A 20,164-nucleotide genomic window follows, 5' to 3' on the forward strand; every position below is an offset into this window, starting at 1 on the left:
AATTTAGTTCTGAGTTGGTGAAAGAAGATGAAAAATAAAAAGCAAAGATTGATTTAAGTCTCATCAGATATGGTTCTGAAAACTTACAGTAGCTTCCAAATGAAGGTGGTCTTGTTAGTATTGGAAGTGGAGTAATAACCACTATGAAATATTCTGTCACATAATTGTATCATTTCAAAACCAAAGCTGAAAGCAAAATCTTAAACTTCTATTTAGGTAAGGCAATGTTACATGAGGCAAAAATGAGCAAAATTAGGCAGTTTTTGCTAGTGCAGCTTTGTCCAACATTCCAACTGTAAAAGAATAGACTTCAAGTGGGCAAAAAATGATTTATACATTATCTCTCTCAATGTGGATTTGCATAAAATATAGATGAAGTATTTTTATGTTTTCATTATCAGGTAAGGATTTAAACTTTTTCCATTCTGTTGGTTCAGAGCAACCACCTCTATTCACACAATGCAAATTAAAAGGATGGAAACTTTTAACTTTAGACAAACTGAGATATCAAATCACAGTCCTTGTTATTTCTTTTTCTTTTTTGATCTTTTATTTGGTTGAAAAGCCTATCTTTTACAAAAACTGTCATCTATGATGATATTGTATTGGTTAAACATAAATATAAAGGACAATAAACAGGATGTCGTCTTTGTTCGTGGTAAATGGTAGATTGCATTTCCAGATACTTAATCATCGTTCGAGGTCCCTACTCTCGAGGTTCTTATTCTACCCATCTATCACACATTTAAATTTCCTCTGGTAAAGTATTCTTCTGAGGGCAAACCTTGTAATTCAGCTATCAGTATGCTATCTAAATGAGAAAACAGAGTAAATCATGTAATACTTAAAGTATTATGCAAGTAAGTATATAGAGCAACTGCAGTCATGTTCAAAGGATTTCACGAACAAAACCTGGAGAGAATAGAGGCACTGAAGGGTGGGCCTAGACCAGCTGAGGCGGTTGTAGAACACAGGTGTGTGTGTGTGTGTGTGTGTGTGTGTGTGTGTGTGTGTGTGTGTGTACCTGGAACAGTAATGGTAGTGGCTCTGGTTCTACCTTTTTGATATTTGCCTTCCATAATAACTGGTTAATGAGGCAGCAATAACAAGCACAGGACATGGAAATACCAACCACTCTCTGCTTAAAAATTAAGAAATGAAAATTAAAAAAGCATAACGACACACAGAGGAGTAGATGTAGTTTGAAATGTACTGCATGTGTGCTCTGGAGAAAGACTGCCTGGCTTTCAAAGTTAGTGACGCTAGTCAAGTGTGCAGCTCTGCCATAGTTTTCTCATCATTAAAATGACTATATTTATGGTCATTTTTATGGTCATATTTATGTATTTTTATTTTTAAGCCATTCTCAGAAATAAATGAGCTAATATACGCCAAGTGCTTTAATCTGTGTTTTGTACAAGGTAAATTGTAAATGTTTCTCATTGCTAAAAGAGGAAAATACTTTGTGAAATTTTATTATACTGAATAAATTTACCTTATGTTTGCGTAGCTTTTATTCTTTATTTCAAATACTTTTTAAAGACGATAGACATTCAAACATTAAAAAAAGCTAACTTTCTCTCACCCGTTCTCTGAAAGTCAAAGAATTCACATTACACATGTGCACTGAGAATTTCCTGTGTTGTGGTTTCCAGAACATTTTAGAAGCTAGTGATTTTACTGCTTCTTGTTCATACTATACATCGTGTCTCACCAATGCATGATTAAAGAACACCGCTGGAATATACAATTTTTCTTTTCCTTTTTATTTAAATTTCTACATGTACAACGTTGAGATTGCTATCCTCCAGCTGATTCCGTGATCCAACAACGTGCTTCTTGAACAAGAGCATATCGTGTCTTACCGGTATCGACATTCGAACATTTCTCATGGCAGGTATGTTGGCCCGAGTCATAAAATTAAGTGTATGTCAGAAAAATTTTGGTGTTGGGTGGACCTCTGAGTGGGATGTTTTCATTTTCCAAAGTTGCATTGGCAAGATGATTGAGTTGTCAAACCAAAGAACTTTTTAAATTCTGTTCTCCAGATTTCTGCTTTTACACCTTCAGCTCCTGTGTTTCTTCTTTAAGTCATCACCCTACCTCTCTTTCTCTACAGCTTTTCAGACCACTCCATGGAGGTTGATCTGTGGGATCTTAGCGGTAATATGCCTTGTGTTAATGGCTGTTTCGGGAATATTGTTGAAAAATTGTAAGTTTTTGCAAGCAAGTCTATATTAAAATAAAAGTGTGATGAAAACATTTAATAATAAAGGTTTCAATTTACTAATGTGTAATAACTTGTTATTCCATGGTCAATGTATAATCAATTTCTAATCATTGCCTATAGTATTATCTAAACAAAGAATTCGGCCAACATCATCACCAGGAAACATGGAACCCCAGGAAGGTAGGTTCCATACTTTGGAAAAACTTAATGTTCATAGAGGATGATATAGACAGTTTCTTGTTTTCTTTACACAGAAGCTTGATGGACCATTACACATAGTAATACAAGTTTAACTACTAATTGTTGGAGAGTCTCATTTTATTATTCTCTCATGTATAATTAAACTACATTGATGTGCTTTATTTATTTATTTATTTATTTATTTATGTATTTATTATTTAATAAGGGTACATAGTCTAAAATAGCATATTTTTCCTATATGAGTACTTATGTTTAAGTAACAAATGAAAAATAAATTACAATAAATATTTCAGCTAATGCTAATCACCCTTCCATGATTGCTCACAAGTCATACTTTTATATCTCTGTAATATTCCTTCTATTATACCAAAATGCAGAATATAGTGCAGAGATTTCTGCAATTAATTAATTTTTTACTTAATTTTGTGTGTGACATTAGATAAATTATATAGGATTGAAGCATTCAATTCTATTATACATCACCTATATTTTGCATTATGTGTTCACCACCCAAAGTGAAATTTCCTTTCATCACCATATATTTAACCCCCTTTGCCCTCTTCAACCTCATCCTCACCCCCTTACCCTTTGGTGACCACCAAACTGTTGTCTGTGTCTATGTGTTTTTGTTGCTTTGTTAGTCTTGTTCCTTTCTGCTTTCAGTTTTATATGCCACATATGAATAAAGACACATGGTTCTTGACTTTTTCTGTCTGACTTGTTTTGCTTGATATGATAATCTCAAAATCTGTGCATGTAGTTGCAAATGGCAGTATTTCAGCTTTTGTTATGACTAATAATCCATTGTGTATATGTACCACATCTTCTTTATCCAATCATCTATCAAAGAACCCTTTGGTTGTTTCCATGTCTTAGCCACCATGAATAACGCTGCAATGAATATAGAGTTACATACATCTCTACAGTAAGTGTTTTCAGATTTTTTGGGTAGATAGATACCCAGAAGCCCAAAAGAGAGATTGCAGAGTCATATGGAAATTCTATTATTAATTTTTTGAAGAAACTCTATACTGTTTCCACAGTGGCTGTACCCATTTACATTCCCACCAGAGGTGTATGACGGTTTCTTTTCTTCCACAAGCTCTCCAACTGTTGCAATTACTTGTCCTTGTTGATAATAGCTATTCAAACAGTTGTGAGGTGGGCTCTCACTGTGGTTTTGATTTGCATTTCCCTAATAGCTAGTGAGGTTTAGCATTTTTTCATATAAGTGTTGGCTGTAAGTCTTCTTGGGAGAAGTGTCTATTCAGGTCATCTGCCCATTTTTAAGAGATTTCTGCAGTTCTGAACCTACTTATCCAGTGTGTAAGCCAGAACAATGTCCAATTTTTTAAATGTATATTTTCCAAATATTCTTCAAGTTGTCTTACCACCTTCTGTGATCCTATAGAATGTACTTATATTTGTGTTTCTCTTAGTGTTTTCCCAGCTTCATTGAGATATAGTTGATGTATAACATTGTGTAAGTTTAAGGTGTACACTGTGTTCATTTGACATACTTATATATTGCAATATGATTACCATGGTAGCACTACCTAATACCTCCATCATGTCAAATAATGACCATTTCTTTTATGTTGTGAAATTTAACATCTATTATTTATCAACTTACATGTATATAATACAGTACTGTTAACACGAACACAATATTATACAGTAGATCCTTAGAAGTTATCAATCTTCTAAGTGAAAGTTTGTACCCTTTGGCCAACATGTCTTTATTTCCCCCACATCCCAGCCACTGGTAACCGCCATTCTCTCTGTGACTTCAACACTATTCATTTGGCAAAGATTTGAGTAGCTCTCGCTGAGAATAGTACATGTTCAAGGTGCTATCACTGGTAAACTGTATGACTGGATTTCAAACTGATATTTTTTTTTGTGTTCAGTTTGGAAATAAAATATTCAAAATATATATCAAATTTCTCTCAAGGTACCATACTCTTTTCTGACTCAGGAAATATGCTAAAATGCTGATCTTCTTTAAATATCTCTTTCCTCTAATTTGCTCTATTTACACACCAGGGCTCAACTTTGGGTTACTTCTTCAAAACAAGATTCTTTTAACCACCACCCCCCCAATCCTACAGTCTTCTAAGGAACGTTATAATATTATGTTTAATATAATGAATGTCTTGTGTATAATTACCCTTATTAACATTAATATAATTAATAAATGATTGGAAATTAATTTCCATGAGGTGAAAGGATCATGTCTGCCTCAATCACATAAATATCCTCTGAACTTTGGTGTATGTAAGTAGATTCTCAAAGACTATTTGTAGAAATAACAAATGATTTTTGAATGAGTAAATAACAGTTAAATAGTTGAGTTTTCTAATAGATGGATCTTGAGATTATCATGCCAATCAAAATAGATCTCACAGAAAAAGTCGTGAATCATATGATTCACTGATATGTGGGATATAAAATTTAAAGCAACAAACAAACAAGCAAAAACTCACAGACACCCACAACTGTTTAGTGGTTACTAGAGGGACAGGGGTCAGAGGATGATAGAAGAGGGTATAGGGGACAAATATAAGGTAATGGAAGGCGAACTGACTCTAGGTGGTGAACTCACAATGCAATATATGGATCAAGTATTACAGAATTATGCACTTGAAAGCTATATAATTTTACTAACCAATGTCACCTCAATACATTTAATTAAAAAAAGTTGAAATCCAATGTCATCACTCAACTTTTATTTTCTTATTTTAGGCTCTGAATGCTGTTCTTGTCAAGAAAATTGGATTGGATACCAATGCAACTGTTACTTCATTTCTAATGAAAGAAAAACTTGGGCAGAAAGCAGGGATTTCTGTGTATCTCAGAATTCCAGTCTGCTTCAGCTGCAAAACAAAGATGAATTGGTAAGTATTTAATTGTGGTTTTCTACACTTTATTTGAACTAGGAAAAATAATACTGTCTAAGTAAGATGAATACTTTGAAATCTCTAATTAGATCATAACTGGATGGTTATATTTAAACTAATGATGACTGACAGATTTCTTATCCCTTAAAATATTCATAAAACCAACATACAATTTCTCAAACATTTATATTATAGTAATAAAGCTCAAGATATATATAATATAAAGTTCAAGAAACATTTTAGAGAAATCAAAGAAGAAATAATAGGTCATAATTTTTAATCAACCAAAGAAACAACTTTTTAAATGTTTAGATCTTTAATTTAATTTATAATTTCTTTGTTAATTATATAGTTTTGTCATCATTCTTGGATATAATGTGCAATGAACATGGAGAGCATGACCATAGTTACCCAATTCTTAAGAAAAAGTGAAAGATTTCTCCAGGTTCATGAAGACCTGTGTTGAGTAGGTATATCCAAGAATTTTGTCCCATAACATATTGGTGATTTGGCATAAAATTTGACTGTCGATATCTATGAAGGAAGTATTCTATGAAAATTTAACCCTTTATAATATTTTTTCAGTCCTTCAAGAATGAGATTTTGTGGTATTTTGTCTCCATAAATGAATGGGCCTTATAGTGAGGAAATATGAGACATGTGACTATACCTCCTAAACTGGACATAAAAAAGAATTTCAGTTTAAGTGATTGGAAGTCTCAATATGATGCTGGACACTGATTTTCTGGAAAGTACTTCATTTTCAGAATAGACTCAAATTAAGTTAATATGTTTGTCTCTGTTTCTCATCAGAGTTTCTCAAACCACATCAAATTTTTTTACTGGATTGGACTGTCTTACAATGAAGAACAAGGTCTCTGGCAGTGGGAGGATGGCTCTGCTCTCTCCCCAGATCTGTGAGTTTCTCCCGCTCAAGGCTTTTTCTGAGTTTATCCTTAGGTCTGACCAAAGAATGTGACATCAGGAATACTGTAGGTAAAATAACCTCTCCGCATCCTGAGAATACAGAAAGTAGAATAGATACAGGACAGTAACAATTTTAGCCCTATCTGGAACAACCAGGTTTATGCTCAAGTGACATGAAGTTAGTGTACTTGTGACCATAAAAAAGCTTATGACTTTTTCTTTCTTCTTTGGTACACACACTTGGATGTGTTGTGCATGTACTGTTGTTCACACAGACAGAAGCTGCCCTGGGAAAACAGGATAGTCATTATATTCTTTATTTTGGGGGCGCCCAATATTCTCAGCATCCTCATGTTTTAAACATGCTGGTCTTCAGCATATTTGTAATCTTAAAATTTCATGTTCATTTATAAACATGGTATTTGCATCATCGCAATGACAATATTTATGATCTGTTTCTTTTCCTAGGCTAAATTAGTTAATACATTTTTAAACAAAATAGAGGCAAAGTTTAAAACATATCAAAACCATCAATGACAATGGCAGGAACAAAAATGTCCCTGACCTATTGATTATTGAGGCAATAAAGCAATTTTGTAATATTATAATATCATGAAAACTGTGACTAATGAAAAAGATGCAGTGGCTAGTATGTTAGTAACTCATTCAATTGTTTTAAAAAGTTCTGTCATTTAATAAAAACACCATCCCTGAATACTATTTTTTTCCTTTTATCATATGTTAATATTTTTTTTTCTTTACAGGTTTTCATTCTCTCAACTTGTAAATACACGGTACTGCATAATATATAGCACAAGTGGAAGTTTTATGGGTGAAGCTTGTCAAAGAGAAAATCGTTATGTCTGTAAGAAGCAGCTTATTTAGTTGTTTCTTAGCGCAGAAACAGTAGGCCACAAGGTCCGGTATTACTCTTATGTTATTACTAATTACCTACTTCTAAGATATGTGAAATGTTTCAAATTGTTTCTTATTATGCAATTCTTTCATACTCATATATTTGAAACCCAGTGTTTTAAGGTTGATGAAATTGTTCACCTACAGGTAAAATTATTAAGCATCAAGATAAATAATTTCATGAATATTTTGAGTTAATGCGTGTGTTCAATATTGCATGCAATATATTCTTCCATATATATTGTTATAAATTTTCCCTGCAGAAATTTAAAAATTTACATAATAAAATACATATCAACATCATTTCAGTCCTGTATATGTTATAAAGTACCATCTCTACTCACTTTTCTGGAAGTCAGTTCTTTCTGGATATTTATCCATCTATATGTTTTAATTTGGAGCCTAAAATTCCATAGGGAAGTTTCCTCAGATGTGTCATTCAGCTTCAGAGGGGAACACATTTGTGTGTCTTCTATTGATGCTCCTGAGTTCTGTAGAACAACCGTAAGTTTTGGCCAAATATGTGGTTCCTGTGTGATTGCTTTGAGATTTTCAAAGGTGAAGGGACACAAGCCCTGATTACATAAATTTACAATAGCTGTTTCTTTACTCCACAGATGTTTCTTGCCTTATGCTTATTCATCAGTAAAAGAGTCACTTACATGGGCGTTGAACATCTTAATCGCTAATTAATACTAAAAATATTTTTCTAAAAGTTATGTGTACAATATGAACAACTCGAATATGTGCTGATGGAAAGAGAACAGACTCTGGGTGGTGAACACACAATGTGAGATATAGATGCCATATTACAGAATTGTACACCTGAAACCTATGTAACTTTAGTAACAATTGTCACCCCAATAAACTTTAATTTAAAAAAAGTTTAAAAAAATAAAATAAAATATGAACAACTCCTTTTTCTTTTTCTTTTTTTCTTGTGAGAGAGGGAGCAATCGATTTTATTGAGGGATTTCTGAGTGTCTCACAAAGGACTGGGAACTCAGTGAGTCCTGATGCCTTTGACTGGATGGGATTTTCCTGACCTCCCAGATATCAAAAGCCTATTCTCTTTTTTTAACTGTTGTTTAGACATCTTTACAAATTTATATTGACATCTGTGTTTTTCTCATTTTATGTTTTAATTATATCATACTAATTAAGAATCCAAATTAATATTTAATATATAAAGATCCAGGAAGAAGAAAAGACCTCTTTTTTTTATTTCTCAAACTATAAACATAATAGGACTTCAATAAATATATTCTGAGCTCTTCACATTCTTGTATGAAGATTGACTTACAAAGATCCACTAAAGGTATATTGCAAAAAATAAAGGATGGGCTATAACACATTGCAAATATTTAGCTTCGCCTAAGAGAACATGCATTGTACTTAATGGATATTTCATATTCTTTTTTATTGTCCATTCACAATGTCCAATCACATTTTATTGTGATTTCACAATAATATATATTTAATTACAAATTTAAATTAATATCAGTCAGCTGACAATGGAAATGAATAATTTACTGTCCCAACTACCCCATCTCCCTTATTTCCTCTCATTAGGCAATTTCATGTTTGTTTATTGTTTGTTTTGCTTGTTTTTTTCCTGTTTAGAGTGGTTTTCTCTGTAATGAACAAAGTACGGTCCATTTTTATATTTGTTCAGGGTGAATCTCACCTCTTTTCATTTAGCCAACCCAAGCATAGGTTCAAATGAATCACTTTTCACATCATCACCCATGAAGTGTCCAGAATCAAATCCATGCTTTTTTCTGAGAACTCATAAACATTCATCACAGTTACAAAAGCAATAAGTAAACAGAAGGTGATTAATACCGTGGATTATGTGTGACTTCAGAGAATAATCTATGTCAAAATTGTCCCTCTGATAGTAGAAATTTCCGTTGCCTCCTTATTACAACTCAGAGGTTTTCTCCAGCTTCCTATCATTTCAGGGAATTGTGATGGAAAGTTCTGTGTTTAATGGGGGATATGGTCACCCATGGCAGAGTGTCTTTCTCACAGCATGGTCTTATCATGTTGGTTATAGTCAGTTCAGGACCTCCTGCCCATTGCATTTTGCTTATTGTTCCCCCCACTCTTACCTGCATTCTGCTTTCCTTTATCCTGAAAATATAATAGCAGTCTTTGGGATGGGAAAGATATTTTATGTAAAAGTCTTTCTACCAAAAGCAAACAAACAAAGAAACAAACAAACAAACAAACAAACAAATGTTTTTCCCTTTGAAATGAGATTTCTCATATATTCTCTGGGGAAAGACACATTGATTTTCTTCTTTTGCTCTCTGCTTGTTTGTTTTTGTTTTTTGTGGGGTTTTTTTGCTATGACATGAGCTAATGCAGATGGAAAAGTCTACTTGACTGACTATCTCATTGTTGAATGTAAAGGGTAAGGAAATGTCCAAGAAACACACCATATAACAAAATAATATTGCCAATAGTTCACTTATACTTTTGTTATCATTTTTTATTAGTTTCAGGTGTACAGAACAATGTAATAGTTAGACATTTAAACCCCTCACAAAGTGATAACCCCCGCCGCAAACTTCTACCCTTCTGACATTCTATATAGCTATTACAATTCCATTGAATCGATTCCCTATGCTGTACCCCACATCCTGTGACAATATATACATATATATTTATTTATTTATTACTGATATATTTATTATTGATGTTCAATATATTTATTATTGATGCTCAATATTATTCAGCTTCAACTTCAGGTGTATATTACAGTGTCAGGAATCTACACCATCCATGAAGTGATCTCCCTAATAAGAAAAGTACCAACCTGACACCCTTAATTAACTCAACACCAAAAAAACGAACAACCCGATTAAAAAATGGGCAGAGGAGATGAAGAGACAGTTCTCTAAGGAGAACATGATGTGGTCACACAGCAGCCTAGCCATCTGTCCCCCCCAACCTTTCCCTAAGGAAAGAAGAATCTGTGGGACTGTGCCTCTCTGGGATTGAGTTTATAATATCCTGAGTCTCTCCATCTGGTCTTCAAGAGAAGGGTCTGCAGTCAACGACGAGTAAGATTCCTCGCAGGAGGGACAACTCAAGCCAGACGGGACCCTGTTGAGACCCCAATGAGCTGTTATAAGAAATAATAGGAAGGAGCCTTGCCCCTCCTTCCTCTTGTTCTTGTGGGAAGCTGCTTCTTGCCTCTGCTCCTCCCTCTCACCTTATTGTGAGAGGCCCATTAGAGCATTAAGATCAAGCTCTTTCTGCTCAGCTCATGGGACAGTTTCACTGAGAGACTCTCTCCCCCAGGGTGGTACATACCGGACCTTAGTCATCTTGGGACTATATGCTTCGGCTGCTTTGGGACAAATAATTGGGTATTGAAATCATTTTTTTGAAATGGTGTAAGAGTTTCACAGACCCTGCCTCTAATCATGTGATGTTCATTGTTTGTAAATACTGTCAGTGATCCAATTTGGGGTTCCAGTCTCTTGAGGCTGCGAGTCCCTTGGTCCTCTGTGATTTAACTATATTTGAGTCTCTGTCTCTTTATTATAGTTTAATCCTCGCGGCCTCCCTAGTCTTCCCATGGCTTGTGTTGTGCAGGTCGCAACACATACAAACGGCCAACAGACATGAAAAAATGTTCAACCTCACTAATCATTAGAGAAATGCAAATAAAAACCACAATGAGATACCACTTCACTCCCGTCAGAATGCCTATCATCAATAAATCAACAAACAATAAGTGCCTTCGAGGATGTGGAGAAAAGAGAACCCTTGTACACTATTGGGGGGATTGTAGATTGGTGCAGCCACTATGGAAATCAGTATAAAGGTATCTCAAAAAAACTGAAAACGAAGCTACCTTATGACCCAGCAATTGCACTTCTAGGTATTTATCCAGAGAACTCCAGAATGCAAATTCGAAAAAATCTACGCACCTCATGTTTATTGCAGTACTATTCACAATAGCCAAGACATGGAAACAACCAAAATGCCCATCGGTAGACCACTGGATTAAGAAAATGTGGTACATTTATACAATAGAGTATTACCCGGCTATAAAGAAGAATGAAATCTTACCATTTGCAAAGATATAAATAGACCTAGAGAATATTATGCTAAAGAAATAAGTCAAATGGAGAAAGACAAATATCATATGATCTCACTTATATGTGGAATTTAAAGAACAGAATAAATGAGCAAACTAAACAGAAATAGTCTCAGAGATATAGAGAAAAATTTGATGGTTGCTAGATGGGAGATGGGTGGGGATGGGGGAGAAGGTAAGGGGATTAGAAAGCGCAAATTGGTAGCCACAATATTGCCATAGGGACATGAAAGGCAATTTGGGGAATATAATGAACAACATTGTAAAGCTTATACCTTTTTAATTTTATCTTGTTACCCTAAATGTATGACCCTAATGTATATAATACATGTTATATATTGGTACATAACAAATAATGAGTACTTTGGAAACATAAAACAGCACATATTTATTATCTCATATTATTTATGGATCAGAAACTGGGCATGGCTTAGTTGTTTCCTTTATGCGTGGTTCCACAAGGCTGGAATCAGGGTCTTGGCTAGGCTGCATTCTCATATGAAACTCAGCTTCCTCTTCAAGTTCATTGAGGCTGTTGGCAGAATTTCTTTGTGGTTGTAGGACTGAGGCCCTCAGCCCACAAGGCTGCCACTCTGCACTGACAGTCACACCATGGCTTCTTGTTTCTTCAAGGCCATGTGGAGAGCTTCTCTGACTCCTCTCTCTATCTGTCCTGTATAATCTTTTTGCAGTGTATTTCTGATTATGTCAGGATAACTGAAAATTGGCTAATGTAGATCCTTCATAACATCTGGAAAATAGCCTCATCTTTGATATTTACTGTATTCTCATCACAGAGTCACATCCCATCATACAGGCATACCTCAGAGATATTGTGGGGTTGGTTCCAAAACACATTAATAAAGAAAGTATCACAAAAATGCTAGTCATAATATTTTTGCTGGTGGATGGTCTTGCCTTCCATTTGTAAAAAATGCAACACCTGTGAAGCACAATAAAGAGAAGCTCAGAGAAAGGAGGTATGCCTGTCCTCACAAATCCCAATGAAACTAAAGGAGAGGAGGTTATACAGGTATATATCACATCATGGAAACTATGAGTCATCTTAAAGCCTGAATACCATACCAACAATTCCTAAAATTTGTTTTAATTGCTACTGTATACTTTGTTGAAATTAAACACTGCCTTTTGGTTTCTGATGAGGTAACTGGAATTTAATTCACATATGCCAGGACGAGGAATACTTTTCTAGTATCCTGATATACAAATTCTTAGTTCCTCCATTAGTGACCTCTACAGTTGCCTAATAAAGATTATTATTTCATAGCGGACTGGGACATCTCTATGCTTATCTCTTATGAACAACTAGCAATTAAATCAAGTCTATTCCAACAGCTATGAACCTCAACAATAATGAGCCTTTCTTTCCCACCCTAGTCCAGCCTTCAGATGACTATAGTCCCAGCCATTATTTTGACAGTAACCTCATGAGAAAATCTGAGTCATCCTTCCTCCTAAGTTGTTCAAGCATTCCTAATCCTCAGAAACTTTGTGATATAATACATGTTTATTATTTTAACCTGCTAATTTTTGGACTTAGTGGTGGAGTCAGTCACGAAGACCTATCTAAGAAAAAATGGAAACTAAACAAAAACAACCAAAATATTATTGAAAGGAGTCAGCAATTTTCCAAAGTTCATCGTCCAGCAGTTCCATGCATAAACATTTTCTTTATGTAATAATCATTATGATCCATTTGTTTTCAGTAAGGTTTTTAAAACTTCAGTTTTAATGTGAGTCCTTTTTTTGTTTCTTTCTGAAGTTGTCTGTCCCTTTTCTGTGACTGTGGCATGGTTCATAGTAGATTGGGGACAGATGCAAGTGTGACCTCATTTGTAATGATGCAAAATTTTTGATAGAGTGTGAGGGTCTGTGATTGTCAGAATCGCAGTGTATTTCAGTTACAAGGTATAGATACATCAATATTTTCTCAAACCAAGTATCACACAGGTTCCTTGGGGAGAAATTAAAAATACTTCATAATTAAGATGAACAATTTTAATTTGATTATTAGACATTAAGTGGACTTTTGAACATATTATCTGGTTATTACCTATACTATAAACACTTATTGTAAAACTGGCATAAATGCCTTAACAAATTACATGAGTAGCACAAAATTTAGGTTTTTGGAAAACGTTATAAAACTGTCAGAAAAACTGACAATACATAAAAAATTGGTCATTACTAAACACTAAGATATAGCCAATTGTGTGTGAAAATCAAATGGTCTAAGTCATGAATAAAGTACCTGTATTTAATATTCTTACTATGTGATGTATTATTTAAATAAACTTATGAATTTTGTGTTTTGTAATTTAGGTAATTAAAAATAAAATAGGTGATCACAATTCTAACACATGGCTTCAATATACAATAAAATATCTTACCCGTCAATTTATTCAACAGCAAATTAAAGTACTTTGAATCATCATAATTTTTTATCATCGCTGTCATTTGGTTTAAATTAATGTAACTTTTTCCATGTCTCTGAAATAACATGAGGAACCATATTAGAGATATGAAAATAGAAATTAGTCCATCCTTTTTTTTTTCTTTAATTAAAGTTTATTGCGGTGACAATTGTTAGTAAAGTTACATAGATTTCAGGTGTACAATTCTGTAACACATCATCTATTTATCACATCCTTTTAAGAAAGAAAGTCTTTCTACCATTGCTTTCAAAACCTAAGTTCAGGGACATACAAACTCTAGGACATGCCCGGTGTTTTATTCACAAAGTTTCATTTAATTTAGATGTCTTGGGATGACCTCTCTAATTATTTAGGAAGGAACTGTTGCTTAACACATTAAGTTCTGACCTCTGTTAAGATGAGTGAAGTTTGGTAGTGATTTATACTCCATGGCTGAATGTGTATACGGAGAGGGGAATGGGGGAGAGACAGAGACACAGAGACAGAGAGAGATCAAGAGAGAGAGAAATGAGTCATGATTATTCTTTTATGGTAAGAGAAAGTAACTTATAAGCATTACTTTAAATGGCTGAGGCTGATGGCATGCATTTATTTTATTCAAAATGCAAGGTGCCCAGGGCTGTACAGGAAGAAGTAAATGTACGAATCTTGTGTCTTCTAAGCTGCGAGGAAAGGGATTCATTTCCAGTGTTTGACTGTTCCCAACCAGGGTTCAGGAACTCTGCACCACCTGTGTACAGGGTCAGACAGCCCTTGGTTCTGGGAGGATGGCTCTGCTTTCAACCCTAATTTGTTAAGTGTCTCCTAGTTCAACTGTTCTTTTGCTGTTTTTGAGTTCAAGCTGAGGTCGGACTAAGCAATTCACGTTTCATAGACTCGCACAAAAATAAGGTCTCAGCACATGAAATTTGAGCCAAGGAAACAATAATAATTTACCTTTACCCTGATATTGCAGCAGGCTCACGGGATGAAAGTGCTCCTGTGCTCACACAAATTTTAAGAGTTCTGTTCCTTTTGTGAGTGCGCGCACGCGCGCGCGCATACATATCGTCTCTATTTTATCATCCTGTAGAGTACGGGGAATGGGAAATGTTATGAAATGAAAACCATTATATTTATAAGACACAGCTTGTGTAACTTTTCCTAGGAAAAATTCAAACCTCCTATGAGTCAAAATAGAAAGTTATTATATTTTTAAAAATCATGCTAATTTCTTTACATCCAGTACACAGCGAAATGTATCAATGTGTATTTTGTCTAATTGTAATAAATATTATATAAATAAAATTTAAACCATTTATATTGGTGGCAATTAAATTTATTTGTCTCTACTTTAAATAAAAACATATATTTTAAATTTTTCTGATTTTTTTTTATTTCATTGATTTGAACCACTTGCCTTGAAACCAGGGTTCACACGGTGTTTGCGTCCACATTTTCCCAAGACAAACATAATCTATGTCCTGGTCACTTTTGTTCAGCACTGTGTACTTTTTCTCTTTGGTGTTTTTGCTTACGCTTCTCATTTGCCTTTTTTTCCCAATTAATCCAGAAAACGCTTTCCCTAAATACCATGAGTTGTGCTTTGTTAAACTAACTTTGATGATAATGTTACACAGATATATTAAGAAACTTGGACTGATATACTTATTTTGCATCTACTTGTATATTTCAAGCACTGAAAGCACAACTGAGGCACATCGGACTTGATTTCACTGTTACCACACAATGGGCCAATGCTGATTAAAAAAACAAAAACCCTTCATTTATTTCTTCAAGTATTAAGACAACGTGACTATGAAAGCCAAATCATTATGCTTTTTGGAACTTTCCTCTCAATTGTCTTTTTTTAAATTTTTTTGTCATGGCCTAGGGTATATATATATATATATATATATATATATATATATATATATATATATTAAAAACAAAATACAGAAGGACTTATGAAAATGAACAATTATTTTTCCTACTTGTTCTCACTTGGTGTCTCTCTAAGGGGCAGCTGCTTTTCATTCTGTTTTTTATACTTATATCAGCTTTCTCTGTAAAAGTATGAAGAGGTGTTTTCTTAATTTCTGGCCAAGGATGAATCTTGGAGTCCTTTCATCTGACCAAGCAAAAGTTCTGAAATACTCTTTTCTACCTGACTATTAGAGTTTCATCTTGGTTTTTAATTAATTTATTGTTGTTATTATTTTTTTATATTGTTGAGGGATTACACAGTTTTTTATTATTATTATTTTTTGCCCTGCTATTTTTTTAAATTAAAGGTAGATAAATGATAAGGAAGTTGGGGTATATATACATAATAGAATACTATTCTGCCATAAGAAATGATGAAATAGTACCATTTGCAACAACATGGATGGATCATGAGATTATAATGTTAAGCAAAATAAGTCAGACAGAAAAAGTCGAGAACTACATGATTTCACTGATATGTGGTATATAAAACTGCAAACAACACAAGAACAAGACAAACAAATGAAGAAACAAAAACTCATAGACACAGACAATAGTTCAGTGGTTACCAGAGGGTAAGGAGAGTGGGGGTGGTAGATGAGGGTAAAGGGGATCACATATATGGTGATGGAAAGAATACAAAGATTATCAGGTGCTGTAGGAAACTAGTTGTATGACGTTATTAAATTTTACAGAGGTTTCTCTTTAAAAGGGAAATTATCTCCTGATAATGGTAAGAAGAAGAGAGTTGTCTTCAGATGTGTACTCATTTCCCATAATGATTTGAGATGTTGATGAAGGAGTCTGCTGATTCGAGTATATATGAGTTGTCCCCCAATGTGTTCTCTCCTCTCATAGCATGTTTTCTTCCTTTCAGTAGTGCTCAGTTTAGCCACCTGACCTCTTTTTTTATCTTCCTACCCTCCTCTACCATTCCACCATTAGTTTATCCTCCTTTTCATCATGTCAAGGAAGTTTTTCATAGTCTTAGGAATGGGTAACACCATTTCACCCATTTCTTTTTTCTCTTTTCTTTTTTGTGTGTGTAGTCTTATCTGAATTTATTTATTTATTTATTTAAAGTTTATTGGGGTGACAGTGGTTAGTAAAGTTACACAGGCTTCAGGTGTACAATTCTGTAATACATCATTTTATATCACATTGTGTGTCACCACCAAGAGTCAGTTCTCCTTCCATCACCATATATTTGATCCCGTTTACCCTCATCTACTACCCCTTTCCCCTTATCCTTGGTAACCATTAAACTATTGTCTATGTCTATGTTTTTTTTCCTTTGTTTGTTTTTCTTGTTCTTTTAATGCTATCAGTTTTATCTATCACATATCAGTGAAATCATATCGTTTCGACTTTTTCTGTCTGACTTATTTTGCTTAGCATAATAACCTTAAGATCTATCCAGGTTTCAAAGCATGCATCCTCAAAGAGTCACTGCATATTAAAGAGGCAAAAGGATCTGGGATATTTATATCTTCAGCACATACTCTATGGGTACTGGTCCAGACTTACAGATTAACTTATGAGGTATTTAACTGATGGTTGTGATTGCACAGGGTAAGCAAAAGGATGTGTTTTGGTCATGACACATCTTCATTTTATACTGAGATTTTTATATAATTTATGTGACATTTTCAAGGTTGCATGCTACACAATCTGTGTAGTCTAGACCCATCTTTTGTTTTGTTTTGGGCGTAAACAATATTAGGCAATCTAATACATCTTGCCCAAAGCATTCCCTAGGTAAGGATTTTGAGCAGTCAAACTTTCTAGTGTTTGCTAGTAAATTTGTCATTAGCATGTTTAAGAAGACTCTACAATGTCAGAATCCTTTTTTTTTTTCTTTCTCAGGGAAGATTCCCAATTCCTTAAAAGGAGAATAATTTGCCGCCTGATGCTAGCAATTTTCTTTCCCCTCAGGCAATGAATGCATTTTCAAAGCAGTGAGATCAAAATAAATTTCTCATTTGGGACTATTGCCATGTATACTATTATTTTGATATACAACACTTTAGTTAGAAATTGCTGGTAGAGAAAAGACCTCACTGTTCACATCTTAAGTGGATATTCATTTCTTTTTTTAGGCTCTTTATTCAGGGTTAGATGGTCTTGTAGTTATTAGAGTCCTTATTTGCTTTGAACAAGGGGCGATCCTAAATTACAGGGGATAAAATGTGTGGTTGCCTGCAGTGGCCACTAGGGGAGAGGAGATCCTGCAAAGAGAGGTGAGTCTTCTGCAAGAATACCTAACTTTTCAAAACAAAGCACATAAGTTAATCTGAACATTTCAGTGGAATACCCTGCTTGGTTGTCTGTGCAGCAGACCCTGAGAACGACGTTGGGTGCAAAGTTTGTTTGGATGTGCATGGAATAGAGATTGGAGAGAATATTAACACAGGAAATGGAAGGAAGAACACAATAAAGTTCCTCCTCAGAATGTAGTTACTAGAAGAGGCTGGTGCTTAACACTGTTGACTGATTCTAGTAAATGTTCAGACTTACCTTATGGTAAGGCTGAGGTTGCTGGACTACGCTATATCCTGATATTTGTTTGTTATGGCTCATTGAGGTAAGAACTGCTCAGCACTTCTGGACTGCCACGTATGAGAGCAGCAAGGCTTTCAACTGCTGTAGAAGAAAAAGTCAGCAATACAAAGTTGCAGACAGTGGTTGGCTAGAGTTCACCCAATATCCTAAGGGATGGATGGGGCCATGACAACCATTGTCCCAAGTAGATATGAGTGACAATCACACTGGCACAAAAACAATTCAACTGCCTATTCACAAAAAGGAATCAAACAAGCAATCACAGTTGGCAATTCAGAAAGAATTAAAGGGAGGGGTTGTATATATATAATCTTATCTGTGAGTGTGTACATTTGTGTGTTCTTTATCTTCTTTGTGCTTTGAGACTAGAGTTTTAAATTGAACACATCTTTGATGGAATTTACTTTTGAGTCAGTGAATGAAGATGAAAAATAAAAGGCAACAGTTGATTTAAGTCTCAACAAATATGGTTCTGAAAACTTATAGTAACTTTCAAATGAAGGTGGTCCTGTTAATACTGGAAGTGGAGTAATAACCCTATGATATATTCTATCACAAAATTGCATCATTTCAAAACTAAAGCTGAAAGCAAAATCTTAAACTTCTATTTAGTTAAAGCAATGTTTCATAGGCAAAAATGAACAAAATTGGGCAGTTTTTGTTAGTTCAGCTTAGTTCAACATTAAAACTGTAAAATAATAGACTTCAAGTGGGCAAAAAATCATTTATACATTATCTCTCATCTTGGATTTGCATAAATTATGGATGAAGAATTTTCATACTTGCATTATCAGGCAAGGATTTAAATTTTATCCATTTTGGTGGCTCTGAGAATGGACCTTTATTCACACAATGCACAGTAAAAGGATGGAAACTTTTAACTTCAGAGAAACTGAGATATCATATCACAGTTCTTGTTTTTTCTTTTTCTTTTTGTCATTTTATTTGGTTGAAATGCCTTCTTTTACAAAAAGTTTAATCTGTGATAATACTGTAATACTTAAACAAAAATAATACCAACAACAAAAAACTTAGGAAGTCTGCTTTCTATGTGTTGAATAGTAGATTGTATTTCCAGATATTTATCGTTCAAGATTCTTAATCTACTCATCTGTCCTACATTTAAATTTCCCCTGATACGGTATTCTTCTGAGGACAAAACCTTGTAAATTCAACTGTCAGTATACTATCTGAATGAGAAAACACCGTAAATTGTATAATACTTAAAATATTATACAAATAATTACAATAGAACAACTGCAGTCTTGTTCAAAAGATTTCATGGAACAGAACCTGGAGAGAACAGAGGCACTGAAGGGTGGGCCTAGACCAGCTGAGGCAGTTGTGGAGCACAGGTGTGTGTGTGTATGTGTGTGTGTTGCGTGTGTGTGTGTGTGTTCATGGAAGAGTAATGGGGAGTCACTCTGGTTCTACCTTTTTGATATTTGCCTTCCATAATAGCTGGTTAATGAGGCAGGGATAAGAAGCACAGAATGAGAGGTGGAAATACCAATTTCTCTCTGTTTAAAAAAAAAAGAAAGAAAATTAGAAAAACACAGCGACACAGAGAAGAATAGGTATGATTTGAATGTACTGCATGTGTGCTCTATAGAAAGACTGCCTGGGTTTCAAAGTTAGTGACTTTAGTTAAGTGTGCAGTTCTGCCACAGTTTTCTCATCATTAAAATGAGTGTATTTATGTATCTTTATTGTTAAGTCATTCTCAGAAATAAGTGTGAGCTAATATACACCAAGTGCTTTAATCTGTGTTTTGTACAAGGTAAATTGTAAATGTTTCTCATTATGAAAAGAGGAAAATACTTTGTGGAACTTTATTATACTAAGTAAATTTATGTTAGGTTTGCATAGCTTTTGTTCTCTATTTCAAATA

General features: G+C 34.3%; 1 protein-coding gene across 1 annotated transcript; it reads left to right on the top strand.

Annotated features, from left to right (window-relative positions):
• The first annotated feature begins 1,738 nt into the window (after positions 1 to 1,738).
• LOC109454245 (natural killer cells antigen CD94-like) lies at positions 1,739 to 8,051 on the top strand. Its single transcript, XM_074326014.2, has 6 exons — positions 1,739 to 1,897; positions 2,120 to 2,212; positions 2,351 to 2,410; positions 5,177 to 5,328; positions 6,145 to 6,248; positions 7,023 to 8,051. The coding sequence occupies exons 1-6, from the start codon at positions 1,891 to 1,893 to the stop codon at positions 7,141 to 7,143; spliced, it is 537 nt and encodes a 178-aa protein (XP_074182115.1). The 5' UTR covers positions 1,739 to 1,890; the 3' UTR covers positions 7,144 to 8,051.
• The last annotated feature ends 12,113 nt before the right edge of the window (positions 8,052 to 20,164 follow it).

Source organism: Rhinolophus sinicus, chromosome 1 (assembly GCF_057876585.1).
Source record: "Rhinolophus sinicus isolate RSI-liver-muscle chromosome 1, RSI-T2T, whole genome shotgun sequence".
NCBI classification, from domain to species: Eukaryota; Metazoa; Chordata; class Mammalia; order Chiroptera; family Rhinolophidae; genus Rhinolophus; species Rhinolophus sinicus.

Bases quoted from the DNA above. Each gene is read 5' to 3' on its own strand.
- LOC109454245 (XM_074326014.2), top strand. The intron at 5,329-6,144 runs GTAAGTATTTAA...GTTTCTCATCAG, and splicing joins TGCAAAACAAAGATGAATTG to AGTTTCTCAAACCACATCAA. The intron at 6,249-7,022 runs GTGAGTTTCTCC...TTTTCTTTACAG, and splicing joins TCTGCTCTCTCCCCAGATCT to GTTTTCATTCTCTCAACTTG.